This window comes from Geotrypetes seraphini, chromosome 1 (genome assembly GCF_902459505.1).
Source record: "Geotrypetes seraphini chromosome 1, aGeoSer1.1, whole genome shotgun sequence".
Classification (NCBI taxonomy): Eukaryota; Metazoa; Chordata; class Amphibia; order Gymnophiona; family Dermophiidae; genus Geotrypetes; species Geotrypetes seraphini.
This window is the reverse complement of record NC_047084.1, coordinates 34,296,779-34,317,668: the sequence shown is the minus strand read 5'-3', so window position 1 is coordinate 34,317,668 and position 20,890 is coordinate 34,296,779. Positions and strand designations below refer to the sequence as shown.

At 39.8% G+C, this 20,890-nt stretch overlaps 1 protein-coding gene across 2 annotated transcripts in view; it reads right to left on the bottom strand.

Annotated features, from left to right (window-relative positions):
- The window catches only part of CMYA5 (cardiomyopathy associated 5), a 119,819-nt gene that overhangs the window by 40,323 nt on the left and 58,606 nt on the right, over positions 1 to 20,890 (bottom strand). For both annotated transcript variants that reach the window (XR_004537982.1, XM_033929689.1), the window contains one exon: positions 15,418 to 15,539. Coding sequence is in view for 1 of the 2 variants with exons in the window: in XM_033929689.1 (XP_033785580.1) it covers positions 15,418 to 15,539 (122 nt within the window). In the remaining variant the exon portion in view is untranslated. The remainder of the gene's footprint in view (positions 1 to 15,417; positions 15,540 to 20,890) is intronic.

The following is a 20,890-nucleotide window of genomic DNA, read 5'->3' as shown; positions in this document are numbered from 1 at the left end:
TCTTTCTGGTGCAGGCACTTTTATCAGTTGCCACAAAGTGGTAAGACCAAGGTTGCAACGATAGAGAACCTGATGGGATTTCATTTTGAAAATCCACTTGTAAAGATTTTGGATGGTAAAGAAACTGTGCAGTGAGCTTCCCTTTGAAAACTTGCTTACAGGTTCCACACACATTTTAAAAATCTGTCTTCTCCTCCCCAAATGTCAGCAATTTTGAAAATTCCCTTTTTTACCAGCCTCAAGATTGGATTCCCTTTAAATAAATTACATTTCTGAAACAGCAAACTGCCTTCTACTAGTTTTGAAAAATGGATTTCAAGCTATTGGCTTGTGGACTGCTAGCAGTAGGAGGCCGCTTCTCACTGTTTGATTTTTTAGTTCAATAATTTTTATTGACATTTAAATATATCATACATAAATGAATATAACATAAGAACATAAGAAGTTGCCTCCGCTGAGGCAGACCATAGGTCCATCCTGCTCAGCGGTCCGCTCCCGCGGCGGCCCATCAGGCTCATTGCCTGAGCAATGGTCTATACCTATCTATACCCCCCAATCCCTTTTTCTTCTAGGAATCTATCCAAACCTTCTTTGAAACCATTTAGTGTTTTCTTGTCTACAACAGCCTCTGGAAGCGCGTTCCATGTATCTACCACCCTCTGAGTGAAAAAGTACTTCCTAGCGTTTGTTCTAAACCTGTCCCCTTTCAATTTCCCCCAATGCCCCCTTGTACTCGTGGTGCCCCTTAATTTGAAAAATCTGTCCCTGTCTACTTTTTCTATGCCCTTCAGGATCTTGAAGGTTTCTATCATGTCTCCTCTAAGTCTTCGCTTCTCCAGGGAGAAAAGTCCCAACTGCTTCAATCTGTCGGTATATGGGAGATTTTCCATTCCCTTTATCAGTTTGGTTGCTCTTCTTTGTACTCCCTCAAGTACCGCCATGTCCTTCTTGAGGTACGGCGACCAGTACTGGACACAGTACTCCAGATGCGGCCGTACCATTGCACGATACAGCGGCATGATAACTTCCTTCGTCCTGGTCGTAATACCCTTCTTAATGATAACAGAATAAGATAACATGAGACAAATATATGAGAAAAGAAAAGGTAGAGAAAAAGAAAGCAAAACAATATAGCGATATCATGACAATTAACAATTACTCAATAATGATATCATAGATATAACGAAAAGGACAGTATGTGATCAAATATTTGGTATGGAAATGAGAGCAAAGAGTTAGATTTCTGTGAATAATAATAAATTACTACTTATAATGACCGGTGTTGCCATTCAGCAAATTACATATAATTGGAAAGATTGGAGGAGATTAAATTATAACTTCTGGTGGAACTCTTTATGCCATATTTATCAAATGGAAAGGTTTATTGCATTGCAACGGGGATACTTTAAGAAGTTTCAGGATGTGTGGAAACCATTAACAAAGTATTGTAAAGATTAATTTGAAATTGTTTCCCTTATACTTATCGATTTAAGGGGTAGGAAGGGGGGAATTTTATTATTACATGTTTTATATGATAATGGAATATAAGGGTGGGTGGGGTGGGAAAAGGGAAGGGATATGTTTTTATGTAATATATCAATGATTGTTGGTAAGTGATGTAGTTAATGTTAATCTGAATGAATATATTTAACACTTAATGTAATTTTGAAAATGAATAAAGAATATTAAAAAAAAAGAAAAGAAAAGGACAGTATGGATGTACACCTTGTTCAGCTGAATCAACATGGTTTAACAGGTGCGTGACTGTAAGATTTTAATGGCTCCCATATTTTATTAAATTTATGTAACCCATTTAATATTTCTGCAGCAACATGTTCATATTTGACAGTTAGACAAAAGTATTCTACCAGGTTACATATTCCACCCTTGAAGCATCCTTCCAGTGTTGCAAAATGATTTTGATGGCCAAATTAAGTAAAATTAGCAATTTAGAATGGTATTCAGATATTGGCTGCTGAAGTCCTAAATGGCCCAGTACTATAACATCTAATGTAAGTGATTCCTTAATTTCCGGTAAAGTACAGATGGTATCCCATATACTTTGCCAATAAACACGTATATGATCACAGGAGTATAACAAATGTATTAGTGTGCCAACCTCCCTTGAACATGACCAGCGTTTATTAGCTTCTCACTGTTTTAAGGGAATTTTTCAAGTACCTTTCTTATTTCTAATCTTAATGTATATTTTCTGTAAACCGCTTAGAACCTAACGGATGTAGCGGTATATAAGAAATAAATTACATTACATTACATTACAAACAAATAATTCCAACATACAAGGGCTCCTTTGTATCTTTCCAATAGATCCAACATTACATGAATTCTGCCCAGATTTAATCAGAAAAGCTTCTGCTGTTTTCAGCTGTCTGCAGCAATATTAATCCCTTGTAGGCACGACTGAGGAAAGCAATGGTGCCCATTCTTTTCCCTACCAATTACACACCAAAATATACCCTCAGCATAGCAGTAATGCTTCATCTTTCATTTCCACTTGTCAGAGGCTAAAAGTGCATCCGTTTATTTGCACTCTTAGGGGAGTTTAGGACATTTGGAAAACGCTGGTTCGTAAACTGTATCTCACAGTACACTCTATGAATTAAAGAGAAATCGTATTATGGCTTGGAATAATGTGTTTAACAAGCCAGTAACTGGGTTTCATTTAAATGCTTAGCATTTAAAGCACTGGTGTAGAAACCATTTTAAAATTAAACTCCATAAAGTTCATGATTGAGAAAGTGTGCAGCAGAGATGCCAACAGTGAACCATTCCAAAGAGTGAGAAGTTTCAGGCAGAGCATTTGAGGTATAAGTTGAGAAAAAATGTAAGTGCTGTATTGCTTTGCAAATATTTGTTTTCTCTTTGGTCTTTTTTTTTTAATTATACAGACCAGGAGATGAGAGTGTAGTGCAGTGGTTAGGGCTATAGCCTCAGTACCCTGCAGTTGTGGGTTCAAACCCTGCGTTGCTCCTTGTGACCCTGGGCAAGTCACAAAATCCTCCACTGCCCCAGGTATATTAGATCAGAGGTCCCCAACCCTGTCCTGGAGGACCACCATGCCAATCAGGTTTTTGGGATAGTCCTAATGAATATGCATGAGAGAGATTTGCATATAATGGAGGTGACAGGCATGCAAATCTGCTCCATGCATATTCATTAGGGCTATCCCAAAAACCCGACTGGCCTGGTGGTCCTCCAGGACAGGGTTGGGGACCACTGCATGATAGATTGTGAGCCCATTGGGACAGATAGGGAAAATGCTTGAAGTACCTGTATGTAAAACCACTTTGAGTGTGGTTGTAGAACTACAAAAAGACAGTATACAAATCGCAATCCCTGTGTGTATTTCCACAATAAATATGGATGAGATCTATTTCCATACAATAGAAGCAGATCTCATGCAGAGAATTCCTGAAAACCTGTTGTGGCTCTTGAGAACTGAGGTTGGACACCCCTGATATAGAGAGATTGGAGGCAAAATGAACCAGTTTTCACATAGGATTTGCAGCTTAGTACCTGTATTACAGGGAGGCAAGTTGCAGGAAGGTATGCTCAGTTTAATTCCTACTGGTTAGGCCACCTGTCTCTTCTTCTCCTAGAGTTACTTCTCACAAAAGCAATGATCAGGACTAGTGCACTGTCACTGAGGCTCTAATGCAGGGCTCCCCAAAGTCCCTCCTTGAGGGCCGAATCCAGTCGGGTTTTCAGGATTTCCCCAATGAATATGCATGAGATCTATGTGCATGCACTGCTTTCAGTGCATATTCATTGGGGAAATCCTGAAAACTCGATTGGATTCGGCCCTCAAGGAGGGACTTTGGGGACCCCTGCTCTAATGAGAGGGAGGGATAAAACCTCCAGATGGATGCAACACTCTTAATGAGTGAGACTTGGCATCTCTGGTTCAGTGAAATCACTGTGTTGACCTTGAAGCAAGCTGGCATTCTCCTAGCTTGCTGCAGCTGCTCCTTCCTCCATAATAGAGGTCAGACTTCCACAAAAAGCCCAAAGAGAATACAACAAGGCAGGAAGCTAAATGGACTCACGTAAGATTGCCAGTTTGCCCTGGATTGAACAGACTGATCTAGTGCTGGAGTTTTCCCCCCCAGTGAATGAATAGAGTTATCCTACTGATTTTCTAGAGATAATTAGAATTAACACTCTACCAGGGCAATTCTATAACTTGGGCAGCCTGTAGGGATATTCAGTAGTATACTCTAGTTAAGTGCCATTAACTATCCCCACTTAGGTGGCAGGAAGTGATTTATGTGGGCAGGAAACTGCTTCCCGCTTAAATCACTCTGAAAATCAGCTGATTGGATGCTTAAATGCTGCACAATGAACGCTAATTCTATTATGGCATCTGGGTACTAGTTATAGTATTTTTCTCATCCCCCATGTGTTCATTGAGGTAGAAACATGACTGGTCAGCCTGTTTGGTGGACTGAGAATGAGTCAGTAATGTTTTGTTGCATTTTTTTTTAATCCTCTGCTAAATATCAAGGTTCACTTAGGAGGCAATTCTAGAACAGGCTGACATGTTAGGTGCCAAATTTCTACAGGCTGCAAGCCTATTCCCTAATGAGACTTATACATTCTTCTCATACTGTAAAATATTAGTGTAAACTGGCAATGGTGTGTCTAAATGTAGGCATCCACCATAATGCCAGGTCTATAGCCTATGGGGCTCATAATCGAAAGAGAAAAATGTCCAAAAACCAGCCTAAGTTGGCACTTGGACGATCATCAGTTAAAAACGTCCAAGTACTGATAATAAAACCGGGTTTTGGACGTATTTAAAAATGACCTAGGCCTTCACAGTGCCGCTGAATGACCATAGCTTAAACGGGCGTTTCGGGAGAAGTGTCGAGGGCGGGATTTGAGCGGGATGTGGGCAGGCTTAGACTTAGTTGTATTGCATGTTTAACCGAAAGTTATACAGCACAGCATAGACAGAACTTGGACGTTGTGACTTAGACCATTTAAAACATGGTCTAGGTCACAAAAACCCACCTAAAGTGACCAGATAAGCACTGCAAACACATAATACAGACCCCCACACACTACCCCAGTGATCATCGACCCCCCACCTAAAAATATTACACTTCTCCCTCCGGATTCACGGGGAATAGGGGCAGAGCTGGACCGCGAATGGCGAAAAACCGCGAATATCTGGATCTGACCCACTCCCGCCTCCCTCCCGCCTTCCTAGCCTTACCTGGTGGTCTAGCGGGCTTTCAGGGCAGGAGAAATCTTCCTACGCTCCTGCCCCGTGCAGATCGCCATTAGGAAATGGCTGCTGTGAGTTCCCATAGTCTCTCGAGACTACGACGGGAACTCCCTACAGCTATTTCCTAATGGCGATCTGCACAGGGCAGGAGCGTAGGAAGATTGCTCCTGCCCCGAAAGCCCGCTAGACCACCAGGTAAGGCAGGGATGCCGGGGGGAAGACTTAACAATGGGTTTTTTTCTCCTGCAGCCATAAGGGCTATTGGGGTGGTAGATAAGTGGGTCTAGGGGATTCTGGAGGTGGTTTGGGGGGGCTCACCATGACCTATAAGGGAGCTGGGAGTGTGTGGCACAGTGGTTAGAGCTACAGCCTCAGCACCCTGAGGTTGTGGGTTCAAATCCCATGCTGCTCCTTGTGACACTGGGCAAGTCACTTAATCCCCCATTGCCCCAGGTACATTAGATAGAGTGTAAGCCCACTGGGACAGATAGGGAAATGCTTGAGTACCTGAATGTAAACCACTTAGGTAATAAGTGGTATATAAATACTAAAAAAAACCCAAACAAAGCTGTAGTGAGATGATGCCATGGCACCCTTTTTGTGAAGTTCACAGCAGTGCCCTATAAGGTACCCAACTATTTAGGTGCCATGTCTGGGTGTTCAGTCCATCACTTTGCAGACCCCTCCCATGTCCAATAGGGCTTGTTCTAGGCGTTTATGATTTGGATGAAAAGTTTGATGAAAATATGGTATAAAGATGGACGATTTAGCGGCTTGGACGATCAGATCAGCAGGATGTATAGTTAGACGATTTTCAAAACGGAAAATAATTTGGACATATTTTTCGAAAATACCTCATAAGGAGGTATGACCAGTAGGCAAAAGGAGATATTAATGCCCCTGTATAAGACTCTGGTAAGACCTCATTTAGAATATTGTGTACAATTCTGGAGGCTGCACCTTCAAAAAGATACAAAAAGGATGGAGTCAGTGCAAAGGAAGGCTACTAAAATGGTTGGTGGTCTTCATCATAAGGCGTATGGGGACAGACTTAAGATCTCAATATGTATGCTTTGGAGGAAAAGCGGGAGACGGGAGATATGATAGAGATGTTTAATTACCTACATGGTATAAATGCGCATGAGACGAAAGGAAACTCTGGAATGAGAAGGCAGAGGATGAAGTGAAGAGGTGACAGGCTCAGAAGTAATCTAAGGAAATATTTTTTTTATAGAAAGGGTGGTAGATGCATGGAACAGTCTCCCAGAAGAGGTGATGGAGACAAAGACTGTGTCTGAATTCAAGAAAGCATGGGGCAGTCAAGTGAAATCTCTTAGGGAGAAGAGAAAGTCTCTAACCAGGGAGTAGAAGTACACATCAAAAGACACAACTACATCATTAAGATGATGAAAAGAAATATTCTGAGAGCAGTGACATACCTAGCATATGTGATATCCGGGGTCCATCATTTTTTTGACACCCCCCTCATATATATGAAAAATATGATTTTTAGTAACAATCCACATATCGCATAACAAGAGTGTACCTAGGAAAAGGCAGCATCTTAAATACTGCAGTGAGCACTAGAACACCAACACACACACATTGTAAAACTAAAGTAGCTAAACAAGCCAGCTCCTCCACAATCAATTGATCTTGTACAGTCAATACCAACAGAAAACCATGTCCTTTTCATACACACAGAATAGAGATACACCCTCACTCAATATGGAATAATCACAAACTAAAAATAGAAATATGTAGACAAAAGTTAAACTGAACCACCAAGAAACCAGACTCTGCATATAATGCAACACCACAATACCACAGAAACAGTGACACATGTCCCCTAATACTGTGCAAAATATAGACAGTAGATGTAAATTTGAAAAAACTGATATGTAACAATCACCACTTTACAAATTAACAAATAGAAATAAAACAAATAATGAGAAATAAGAAAATATTATTTTATTGGACTAATTCATTTTTCAATTAGCTTTCAGAGGCCAAATCGTTCTTCAGAACAGTACAGTATACTACTGTTATGGTATCCTTTCCTGACCTGAGGAAAGGGGTTTAGTCCAAAAAAACTGCCTTATTTCCATTTCCATTTCCTATTTATAAACTTTTATCAATACAGTTACAATCCTACTTGATTCTAAGTAAAGCAACAAAAAAATCTTTCTGCCTTATGTCGTTTCTGCTTTAATCATCTTCTCTTCACTCTTCTTTCTATACAGCGTTTGTCCTCTCTCCCTTCCATGCAACATCTTCCCTCTCTTTGCCCCTTCCACCCAGCTTCTGCCCTCTCTCTCTCTCTACCCCTTCCATCCACTGGCAATCCTCTCTGCCCCTTCCATCCACTGTCCACCCTCTCTCTCTCTTCCATATGGCATTTTCCCTCTTTCTATCTCCCTTCAATAAACTGTATACCCTGTGCCCCTTCATTTCAGCTTCAACCCCTCTCCATTTTTCTGTCTCCACCTCCTCCCCTATGCTTTGGCATCTCTCTCTCTTCTCCTTTCCTTCCTTCCTTCCCTCTCTACACCATGGTCTGGCATCTCTATCTCCTTCCCTTCCCTCTCCCGATGCCCTGGCACCTCTCTCCCTCCATGCTCTAGCACCTCCTCTCCCTCCTTTCTCTCTGGTCTGGCATTTGTCTCCTAAGTTTCTCTTCCCTCCCCTCATGCCTTGGCATCTCTCTCCTTTCCTTCCAATTCCCCTCCCCCTCCATTATCTGGCATCTCCTCTTCTTCCTTTCTCTCTCTCTCGCTCCTTCCTTTCCCTTTGGTCTGGCATCTGTCTTCTTCCCTCCTCCCATGCCCTGGCATCTCCCCCTCCCCCTCCATGGTCTGGTATCTCCTTTCCTTCCCTCCCCTGTACTTGGCATCTCTCATTCCTCTCCCTTGTCTTCCTGCTTCCTCCTTCCCTCTCTCTCCCCAATTGGGTGCTGCAGTAGCAGCATTTCTCCTCCTTCCCTGACCAGCAGCATTTCTCTTCCCCCCTTTCCTGTGCAGCGGCAGCATTTCTCCCCCCCCTTCTCTATGTAGCAGCAGCATTTCTCCTCCCCCCCTTCCCTGTGCAGCAGCAGCATTTCTCTTCTCCCCCTCTTCCCTTCTCTTCCCTGCCTTGTGCAGCAACAGCATTTCTGGCCAGTTCCTTGCTGCAGCCGGTTTTCCATTCAAAGCCGCGGCTGCATCGGAAGCCTTCTCTCTGACATCAGAGAGAACGCTTCTGATGCAGCTGCGGATCATGCGAGGAGCCGCTGCCTGTGGCTTTGAGCGGAAAAACCACTGCAGCAGGGAGGGAGGCACAGAAGGAAGGAAAGGAGGGAGCATAAGCTGGGCTGTGGACACCCCTGATTTAAAATTTACTGCCGCTGCTGCTGGTTAAGGAAAGCAGCTGCGGCAGAATAGGGAGCAGCAGCAGCAGAATAGGGAGGGTGGCCAGCTGTGCACCCCCTTGGGGCGTATACCCGGGGCGGACCGCCCCCCTTCTTGTACGCCACTGTCTGAGAACTAGAAATCTGATAAGCTGAGGAAGAAGAGAGTTCTATATATCAACAGCAGCAGCGTCAAATACACGACATCTGTTAATATAAAAGGTCAACAAACAAGCTGCAGGCGATACGTTTTTATTAGACTAACTTAATACAACTGTGACCAGCTTTCAAGAGCTACACTTCCTTTATCATTCTGCACCAAACTGACGAAGTGAACACTGTGAAAAAATAGTCACAAATGTATTAAATTAGTCCAATAAAAGATACCACCTACAACTTGTTTGCTGAGCTGTATTTCTATGTATTCAGGTAGACTGATATGGTAACCATGCTACTTTAAGCCAATTTCATCAAATCACATTGACCTGTTCTAATACAATAGCAGAAGCAGCTCCAGAAACAGCCTCTAAAAACAATTCACTCCCCTGACATCAAAAAAAGAGAGAGAGAAGCAGACGGAGAGAAATAGCAAGGCAGCTGGGCAGAGCTTTAAGAATATAACTGCAGTCTTGTGTGGAGATAATAGAAAGAACAGCTGATTCAAAATAAACATACGAATGTTATAAATATCACAACAGAGCCATGCAACAACATACAAAAATAACATAAGACCAAGTTTAGCAGACCCCTTCGTGAAATGGGGCTGAGGGTTACCCCAGGGGAGGGTACATGATCAATAAGTGATGTCAATGGCCAAATTTGCACTTCTACTCTCCTAACGCTCTCTGTTTCCTGGCACTCAGAGTATAAAGGGCTAGATCAGGGGTGGGCAGCTCCAGTCTGGTTTTCAGGATTTCCCCAATGAATATGCATTGAAAGCAGTGAATGCAAAAAGATCTCATGCATATTCATTAGGGAAATCCTGAAAACCCGACTGAATTCCAGCCCTTGAGGACCGGAGTTGCCCACCCCTGGGATAGATTCACAAAGGGCACAGATCAGATCCAATCCATGTCCAGGGGGCTGGTTCACAAATCACCCTCATGCAAATGAGGGCGATTGGAATCACACCCCCATCTGACTGTTGGGATCTTTCTTTAGTGATCCCGACGCATGCGCAGACCATCTGTGGATGGTCTGCGCATGCTTAAGAGCAGCGACCTCTTTTTTGTTTTTACTCTTCACGAGCCTGTGGCACTGGGCAAGTCACTTAATCCCCCATTGCCCCAGGTACATTAGATAGAGTGTAAGCCCACTGGGACAGATAGGGAATTGCTTGAGTACCTGAATGTAAACCACTTAGGTAATAAGTGGTATATAAATACTAAAAAAAACCCAAACAAAGCTGTAGTGAGATGATGTCATGGCACCCTTTTTGTGAAGTTCACAGCAGTGCCCTGTAAGGTAATTTAGTATATGCAGGTATTGGGTTAGGACAGCTGAAACATTTACCAACAGTGCAAAACACTGTGATTAGATTATTAGGCCATGCACATATCCGTGATCATGTGACACCTTTATATTTAAAATTCCATTGGCAACCAATGGAATTTAGGATCAAATTTAAGATCTTGATGTTAGCACATAGAGCATTATTTCAGTTACAGCCTTCATATCTCTTGAACTTGGTGTTATTTTATGCCCCAAGACGTTTATTATGATCTTTGAATGACAACAGGGTAGTTGTTCCCCATATTTCGAAGGCACATCTTGCGTTCTTCTATTTAGTTCCATGGTTATGGAATAATCTGCCTATAGATTTGAGAAAAGAAGAATCTTACATAAATTTTAAAAGACATCTAAAAGTGCATTTTTTTCAATTGGCTTTCTCAAATTGAATAATTGAGTTTGGGACTGTAATCTGTAATTTGTACTAATATAATGATTAATTTTTGATATGATAATTTTTTTAATTGTATGTATTAATTATAGTTTATTAAGATTTACTGTTTTTATTAGAATTGTTATGACGGAGATGTTGATTGCTTGCCATTTTTTTAACTTTTGCTTTTACTTTTTTCTATCCTATTTTTAAATGGAGTTCCTTTCTTATTGAATATGTATTATATTGTACACCGCTTGGATCCTTTTATAGGCTGTTATGCGGTATGGAAAGTTTTAATAAACATAAACATATCAATATACAGTTGCCACATAAAAATAAGATATGACGCATACAAAGATCACCCTTTTATTCATACTTTGATCGAAAACAGTTTAACCCCTGGATTTATACCGAAAGATTGGAAGGAAACAGTTATCTGCCCAATTATTAAAAAACCAAAAGAATCAACTGCAACTGAATCAAATTACCGACCTAAAGTGAATATTCCCTTTCTTGCTAAACTAGTAGAAAAGGTCGTCTTTTTAATCACATAACCGATTTCGTAGACAAAACACATATTCTGCACCCCAACCAGACAAGTTTTAGGTCTAACCATTCAACCGAACATTCTATGATAGGACTTACAACTCAATAATAATAGTACTCAGGATACCTTATACACTCCAATGGGAATTCAGATTCCACTGTTCTCAGAACAAGTCAGTGGTGTTGGAATTCTTCACCATTCCCTTTACATGGAGAGTAATAAATATCTTTTATGGAGATAAATATTTTTTTCCTTTTTTCATTTCTTGTTCTTTTTACATCCTTATCTATTCTTACATCCAAATAACTTATATTAGCTTAAATAGCTTATAAATCGAAAAGGAGTTAAAAGTGTATCACTTAACTTAAGATCCTTATCGGTTCCCCTTCCCGACGCGTTTCGGAGTTCTTTTTCAAGGTCGGGGAACAAAAGATAAGGTTAGTCCTTAACCGTACATTTTCTGCCACTGGCTATCCAACAAGATAGCCAGTGGCAGAAAATGTACGGTTAAGGACTAACCTTATCTTTTGTTCCCCCGACCTTGAAAAAGAACTCCGAAACGCGTCGGGAAGGGGAACCGATAAGGATCTTAAGTTAAGTGATACACTTTTAACTCCTTTTTGATTTATAAGCTATTTAAGCTAATATAAGTTATTTGGATGTAAGAATAGATAAGGATGTAAAAAGAACAAGAAATGAAAAAAGGAAAAAAATATTTATCTCCATAAAAGATATTTATTACTCTCCATGTAAAGGGAATGGTGAAGAATTCCAACACCACTGACTTGTTCTGAGAACAGTGGAATCTGAATTCCCATTGGAGTGTATAAGGTATCCTGAGTACTATTATTATTGAGGCTACTATTTTTTCATATTTTGAAGTGAGTCATAAAAGTCTGGTAGAGGACTTACAACTAACATCCAATACCACCTGGATCATCACAAATCTGTTCTCTTGGTTTCACTTGATTTATCCTCAGCATTTGACACTGTAGACCATTATTTACTCATCAACAGATTATCCTCTATTGGTATTTCCGACCAAGCATTGAATTGGTTCAAATCATATTTTCAAGATCGCTTGTCAAAAGTTCTTTAACAACTCTTCATCAAACAATTATTCAAACTCCTATGGTATACCTCAAGGTTCAATTCTTTCTCCGCTTTTATTTAATATTTTTTTGTCACCTTTACTTACTCTTAGTCAATCAATTGGATCTTCCTCATTTGCCTATGCAGAAGATATTCAACTCCTGCACCCATTAAATATGGAAGATCCGAATGAGATAAATAATATAAACACTAAGTTGAAGCAAATAAGTCAATGGCTTAAAGATAATATGTTAGTTCTGAACATATCAAAATCCTCAGTAATGTTTTTCCCATCAAAAAATAATGTTAAATTTTCATCTCAAATACTTTTGGATAAAACCCCACTTCAAATAGCAACAACTATGAAAATACTGGGAGTAATACTAGATCAGAAACTTTCATATCATGATCAGATCAGTTCAGTGGTAAGAAACTGTTTCTATAAGCTACGTCTTATCAGATCTTTAGCAAAAGTCCTAAAACCAGAAGCTGTCAACATCCTTATCCATTCTTTAATTATCTCTAGGATTGATTACTGCAACATGTTGTACCACAGTATAACACAGAAAGAAATGAGAAGATTGCAAATTATACAAAACACAGCAATAAAAATTGTTACTATTTCAAAAAAAATATGACCACATAACACCATTTCTGCAAAAGGCACACTGGTTACCAGTCCCACACAGAATTACTTACAAAATTGTGCTGTTAACTTTTAAAATCCGACAATCTAATACACCAATATTTCTGAACTGCCTTTTGATACCATATACCCCCACTTACGACACTTAGATCAATAGAACAGCATCTTTTGACTATCCCCTCCTTAAAAGTAATAGGTAGGAGATCTACTATTTTTTCAGTTATAGCTCCTCAGCTCTGGAATAATCTTCCAAATTATTTGCGTGCTGAACCCTCATTAGAAAAGTTCAAAGGTCTTTTGAAAAGTTTTCTGTATAAAGATGCATTTGAGACATAGATAAGATAACTTGCTTACACTTATATCCAGCCTCAATTAGTCCTTATTCACAGGACTCAAATCCTCCTCTCTTCTTTCGCCTTCTTTCTCTTCATTTGTCGTCCCCTCCTGATGTGTTATCCATAAATGTTGCTCCTCTTTCTTTAATGATTGTAGTTCATCCCCCTTTCCTTTTGTATCAATAATAAATTTGTATGTATATATTTTATTTTGTAATAAATTGTCTTATCGTTTGTCCCCTTTTTAATTTATCGTTTGTCCCCTTTGTAATACACATTGAAATATTTGATATTGCATGTACATCAAATTTTAATACAACTTGAAACTTGAAACCCTATGTATCATGAATTTGCTTTAAGAAAACACATATCCATTATCTTACTTATGAAATTATATTAACTACTGTCCAATAAACAAATACAAATACCCTCATCTCATTGAAAAATAGATAACACCTACGATACAAAGATCTCTCCAAAGCCCCAACTTAGTATCCTATAAAACCTTAGGATCCATAAAAACCTCTCAATACATTTATTAACTAAGTGTAATAATTCACATATGCAAAACATTTTTTTACTTAGTTTGTAACATTTTTGTGTCCGATATTGAACAAATAAATCACAAACAATCAAACTCTTAAAGCAGCCCACACATCTTAATTGAGCCCAACAGGACCTTTTTCACCGGTATAACCGGCTTCTTCAAGAGTCAGACATGGGGGCACAACAGACACCAACAAAGTGAATTCACAGCCTGTCGCACCTTGAGCTCGGTTTGTTTAAACTTTGTTGGCGTCTGTTTTAGTCTTTGTTGGGGAGGGAATATGGAGACCAAATGTGCCCACCCAAAATTTGAGATCCGGTTACGCTTCTGATACCTGCCAGCCATAAAACTGGTTCTGCAAGTTTGAAGGAGGCCTGAGCCCAAAACAGGGAAGTCCAGGCCCCGAGAACTCTCCGTGGCTATACCAATAGCTCCTAGCTTCTCATCTTGATTTTAACACAGAATAAGGGCCAGAATCAAATAATGCTTGATTGCACTTCAATCACTATGCTGCCTCATTTAAATATTCTAATTGTTGTACTTCATAGGATTCAATGAGCAAAATGTATAAGCAAAAGAAAGATATAAGTAAACATTTGGGGGTTGATATTCTGCATGTCTTAAGCAGTCTAGCTGCTAATATCAGTGGCACTTAACAGGACAGTGTCAGTGAACATTGGCATATATAACACAATCAAAATCTAGCCCAGTGTCTCTCAAACTGAGTGCCCTTAAGAGATTCTAGCTGTGCTGAGAGATTCCAGAATTTTACTTTATTTTACAAAATTCCTTTCATACACTAGAACAGATGACATGTACGTCGCTTACGCAAGAGTTTGTCAATGTTATGAACATCTGCCTGTATAAGGATACAACCACCCAGATAAGCATCATTCTTTTACGTGATTGGTCCTTGAAAACTAATGGCAAGTAATTTTAGTTTTATTTTTTATGCAGTAATTATCCTCGTTTGAGCAACAAAGTAATCAAGGCTTTGTTACCATTTGGATCTTCTTATTTTTGTGAACTTGGATTTTCAGCTCTGATAAAAATTGAATTGAAAAAAAGAGAATGACTGCAGATGGTGGATGATGAAATGTGTGTTTGCTTATAGCCTATCGAAATGTATTTTAAGTTAATTTGCACTCAAAAACAAGCTCATCCATCGCATTGATTAGCAATTCTATTCTATCTACTTTAGTTTCACTATTGTTACAATTACCCCACACATAGCTTAAAGAATAGATAACTCTCAAATTTAATCTTTTGTTGGTTTTGCAATTTTATAATTTCAATTATAATGTGCCGTGAAAAATATTTGCTCTATTTAGTGTACCAGAGCTAAAAAAAAAAAAAAGTTTGAGAGACACTGATGTAGCCAATAACAAGGCAATATGGAGGTGGAGGGGGAAAGGATCTGGCGCTTATGCACGCACGGGCCATACTGACCACTGATACCTTCACAGCTAAGTGGTCAAATAGGACCATACAAAAGGATGTCCTATCTTTTACTACTCAGCTTTGTGGATGTTGGCACTGAATATTGTTTTTTATTTTTCCTTAGTATTCTTTTTGGGGGGGAGGGAGAAGTGGGCGTGAACATAGCAAATTTGATTGCCTATCCATTTTTATGTCAGGTAACATATTCAAAGTCAAGAGTTCAAAAATCAATTAGGGTGAACTGAAAGCTAAAACTTTACAACACAAGCATTAAAAATAAGAGTCTTACCAGACACGTGTTTCATTGTATTCTCATCACTTCTCCCAGAACTTTCAGTATAATGCTCAAAAAGTGAAAATGTGCTTGGTATCTTTTCCAACGAGATGGAATTCTCCATTGCAGAACAAAACCTGTTTATAAGAGCACAGTCAATCTAAGTAATTTGTGGCAATTTATGCATTTCAGTGAATAATGAAACAGTAAGCTGATCTCTCATTCATACTCACTAGTAAGCAAATAAGAGGAGATTCAAAATGATTTGATATGTTTAAGCATTTTTGGAATTTCATACAAGGCCAGGTGGGATTTAAAATGATATCTCAAGATACAAGTCTCATTGCTCTACACCAGTGGTCTCAAACTCGCGGCCCAGGGGCACATTCGGCCTGCCAGGTACTATTTTGAGGCCCTCGGTATGTTTATCATAATCACAAAAGTAAAATAAAACAGTTTCTTGATCATATGTCTCTTTAGCTATAAATTACAATATTATTATTAAGACTTAGCCAAAAGGAAAGATTTATTAACTTTAAAGAGTTTTACCTCATGCAAAATTGTCATTTCTTTAATAAGTCATTAACTATTTTTTCTGCAGCCAAGTACCTACAAATCCAAAATGTGGCCCTTCAAAGTGTTTGAGTTTGAGACCACTGCTCTACACTATGCCAGTGTTATGGAAGATCTTGGGTTCCAGCTGGTATCATAACCCCTTATAAAATGTTGAACCATTATGAATACTAATTATGGTTCTGTATTTTAGATGTTTTTCATATATTTTGTTCATTTTAATCTTTTATATGATTTGTTTATCATATTCTGTATGTTTTATTATGTTAATAATTGTTTTATTTAATATGTTCATTTTAGTTTGGTATGTCCCCTGAGGAAGGCAGTGTTCTGCCGAAACCAGGATCCTAGATGGGACTTCCCATAAGAACTTTCAATAAAATCCCTTGTGTTGTATTGTGACATTGGCTTTGCCTTTCTTTTCTGAACCATTATAACAGTCATTATGATTGTTTTCTGGGATAAAATGCAAGTTTTAGTAGTCTAATATGAAGCAGATTGAAACCATTATTATAACTTCAGATGAAGAAATAACACTAACAATTCAGAAGGTCTTTGATTTTAATATAGACCAGTGGTTCCCAACTCTGTCCTGGAGGACCCCCAGGCTAGTTGGGTTTTCAGGATAGCCCTAATGAATATACATGGAGCAGATTTGCATGCCTAGTATCTCCATTATATGCTGATCTCTCTCATGCTATCCTGAAAACCCGACTGGCCTGGGGGTCCTCTAGGACAGGGTTGGGAACCACTGATATAGACAACTAGTTCACTAACCTAATGTAATACTGGTTTTAGAGCACTTGGGCTAGTTGGGTTTTCAGGATAGCCCTAATGAATATACATGGAGCAGATTTGCATGCCTAGTATCTCCATTATATGCTGATCTCTCTCATGCTATCCTGAAAACCCGACTGGCCTGGGGGTCCTCTAGGACAGGGTTGGGAACCACTGATATAGACAACTAGTTCACTAACCTAATGTAATACTGGTTTTAGAGCACTTGGGGCTCCTTTTACGAAGCCGCGTTAGCGTCTTTAGCGTGCGTGACCTTTAATCACACGCTAACCCCCGCACTGGCCGAAAAACTACCACCTGCTCAAGAGGAGGCGGTAGCGGCTAGCGTGGCCGGCGGTTTAGCGTGCGCTATTATGCGCATTAAACCGCTAGTGTGGCTTTGTAAAAGGAGCCCTTGATGTCATTTCTGGATCAGAATGAGCTCCTCTGTTCCAATCAGATTGGTTTTTGTGCCCATCATGATACTGAGAAAGCACTTTTAAGTTTGACCACAAATATCCATATTGCACTGTGTGAGAGTAAGATTGTCTTGCTTCTGTTGTTAGATCTTTCAGCGGCTTTTGATTTGGTGAATTACCAGCTTCTTTTGGATCAATTAGTATAGGAATTTCTGGATTAGTCTTTCATTGGTTTAAATCTTACCTGTGCGAGAGGACTTATTGTGTCTTTTAGAATTCAGACTATTCTCCCTTCCTTCTGGAGTGCTTCAGGGCTCTCTTTTAGCGCCTGTACTATTTAACATCTTTATGGCACCTTAGACAGACCTGATCTTCTCTCTGGGTTTCCTTCCATTCATATGTGTAGATGACATTCAAATTTTAGCCACTTTTGAGCGTCTCATGCAATCTCACTTTTGAACTCTAGAGGTCTGTTTTACAAAGCCGCACTATCATCTGCCGTGCAGGAACATCCCCAAAGCCCTTTAAATCTCTTTGGGCTTTGGGGCAGTTACCATGCAGCAGCCACTGTTTTTAGAAATTACATGCTGGTTACAATTACATAGGATGCAATTGAACATCCCTAAAATAACAGCTGTCTTTTTCAGTAGAGACCAGCAGTAGAGAATGACACCATCACCGTAGGAACTCAATTTCCCCTTCCCCCGCGAGTTATGTTGCTGTCCCTGTCCCATTCCTGTAAGCCAGAGGTCTCAAAGTCCCTCCTTGAGGGCCGCAATCCAGTTGGGTTTTCAGGATTTCCCCAATGAATATGCATGAGATCTATGTGCATGCACTGCTTTCAATGCATATTCATTGGGGAAATCCTGAAAACCCGACTGGATTGCGGCCCTCAAGGAGGGACTTTGAGATCCCTGCTGTAAGCTCTGTCTTAACTGCACAAGCTTCAAACACTTATGATTTTAAAGTGTTTGAGGCTTGTACAGATGAGGACAGAGCTTGCAGGAATGGGACAGAGACAGGAAAAAAAACTTGCCGGGATGGGAAAATGAGTTCCCGCAGGAATGGGGAAAAATTTGTTCCCGTGTCATTCTCTAACCAGCAGTATCCCCTTGCAAACCTCTATATTACTTGGTAATATAGAGGTAAACAGATGGAAACTATTGATGGATCAAAGGCATTAGATGCGGTGCTAGGTGGTGTTAGATTCCAGGTTATCTTTTCAATCTCATATTTCAGTGATTGTAATTTATATATATATATATATATATATATACACTATATATATATTATAATAGCTTCACACTATATATCATCTTCTAGAAAGAAGAATCCTTATAACTGTTCTACTCACGCTGGTTTTGACTCATTTAGATTACTGCAACTCATTATTTAAAGGGGTTTACCAGAGGGTAACTGAAGAGATTGCAGCTGGTACAGAACACTGTGATTAAAATCCTTTTGGGAGGGAAAAATACAATCATGTCACCCCTCTGTTGCAAGGAGAACATTGGTTGGCGATCAGTTATAATGTAGGGTTACGATATGGCTCCAGAAAAAGGAAGACAGATTGAGACATCTGGGTTTTACTTCCACTAAAAGCAATGGAAATAATGAGGTCAGATACACTTCTCCCTCCGTATTCACTGTGATAGGGGATTAACAGACCTGCGAATACAGAAAAACCGCAAATAACTTTTTCATATGTTGTTTGCTGTCTTCTACTAAAATCCATCATGACTATGGTGAAACCGAGAATAATATGGTGGGAGACCTGGCCTGTTTCTGAAGGAGAGGCAAAACACGGTGAAGAAAGTGCTAGGAATCAGCGATTTTCTCTGTACACGCTTATAATCAGCGATTTCTCTATGCAAGCTGATGTAATTTGGGGGGGGGGGGGGGTGAGGAGCCAGCAAGCTAAAAACCGCGAATAATCAAAACTGTGAATACGGAGGGAAAAGTGTAGAGATATTTGGGTTTTACTTCCATTGAAAGCAATGGAAATAAAACCAGGTGTCTCAATCCATCCTCCTTTTTCTGGAGCCATATGGTAACTCTAGATATGGTCTTATTTAAACTGCTGGTGTTAAGTGTATAAAATATTTCATTTCGGTTTTCCAGAATTTCTGTGCCAGTATCTCATTTTATATGTTCCCTATTGCCCTCTTCGTTCTGCCCAAAATCATCTGTTAACTGTTCCATCTTTTCATTAGGCTCCACTAGAAACTTTTAGGAGGTCGATGTTCAGTGTTGCAACCTCTGAGCTCTGGAACCATCTCCCTGTATTTTTGTGTTTTGATCCCTCTCTACTTTCAAGAAATTACTTATAACTCACTTTTATAAGGAAACATTTTGTATAGATCATTAAATGGTATTTACTTTTTGGCTGGGTGAGATGGAACTATGAGCCAGAGCTTAGAGACATGCTGGGCAGACAGTTCTCTTTTCCTTCTCCTCTGACCTATATCTATTGGAGTTTATTTTCTAAATTTTGTATTGCCAAATTTGTTTGTATTCTACCTTGAAAGCCTGACTCCAGGCAGGTAATCAAATTTAATAAACCTAAACCTACACAGCTGCCAAATGGACCTGTTTCCAGATGGGAGATTTTGGGCTAGATCTAGATTTCTGACAATCCCATCCTGATACATTATGGGACCTGCAGTACTGTTTTCGGTGGGAAGAATCAGGAACTAGAAATACTACACTGCTCTATGACATAAGTTCAGAACCAGGACTCGCCAAAATAACTCTCTCCTAGAATTGGCAACCTGGTAGTTCTGATAATATTGACCTTTGTCTCAGTAAGGGTCAAACATGGAAGGTGACGATAGTTCTATTAAAAATGACTGATTTAACAAGTGCCAACATATGGAAAAGCCATGAAGTTAATTTAGAAAAGCAGGGAAGACGAAAAAACAAACAAATCGCTCAACTTGTTTTGAGGTTAAGAGCTTTCACCTGGTTATGAAACATTAGTGGCATGCTTTGCAGAAATCTGTTAACTTCATTTTTCAGCTGAAATTGATCACATACAAGCAAAACAGTTATGGCTCCTTTTACAAAGGTGCACTATGCACCGGATTAGCACACGCTACCCAAAAAACTACCGCCTGCTCAAGAGAGGCAGTAGCGGCTAGCACGCACAGCATTTTAGTGCACATTATTCCGTGTGTTAAGGCCCTAACGCACCTTTGTAAAAGGAGCCCTTAGACTATAGTGCCATGTTGATGAGCAAGATGATAACAAACATCCAAATTTGTTGTAAAACTGTACACATAGGAGGCAGTTCTAGGACACGGTGCTTCTATTTAGGCACTTCAAGGCTGCATGGTAGGACCCTATTCTATACGGAACCTGGATACTCAGGTTCCATATTAGAATACAAGTGTAACCTGGTATTGGCATAGCTATATGAGGGGCAGCTGCAAAGTTCGCAGGCCAACCAACAAAATTGAGGCAGTCTCCATTAAGGGCCAGTATTTTCAGGTTTTGGGAGCACTTTTAAGAACACTACGTGGCAACTGGTGTCCATGAATTTACAACTGTAACAGCGGAAATCTCCCCCCTGACGCAGCTTCTACGAAGCGGCGATTTCATCGTCAGGTGTCTGTGGCTGCAGCACCCCGGATTAAAGTTTATTAGGATTTTATATACCGCCTATCAAGGTTATCTAAGCGGTTTTTACAATCAGGTACTCAAGCATTTTCCCTCTCTGT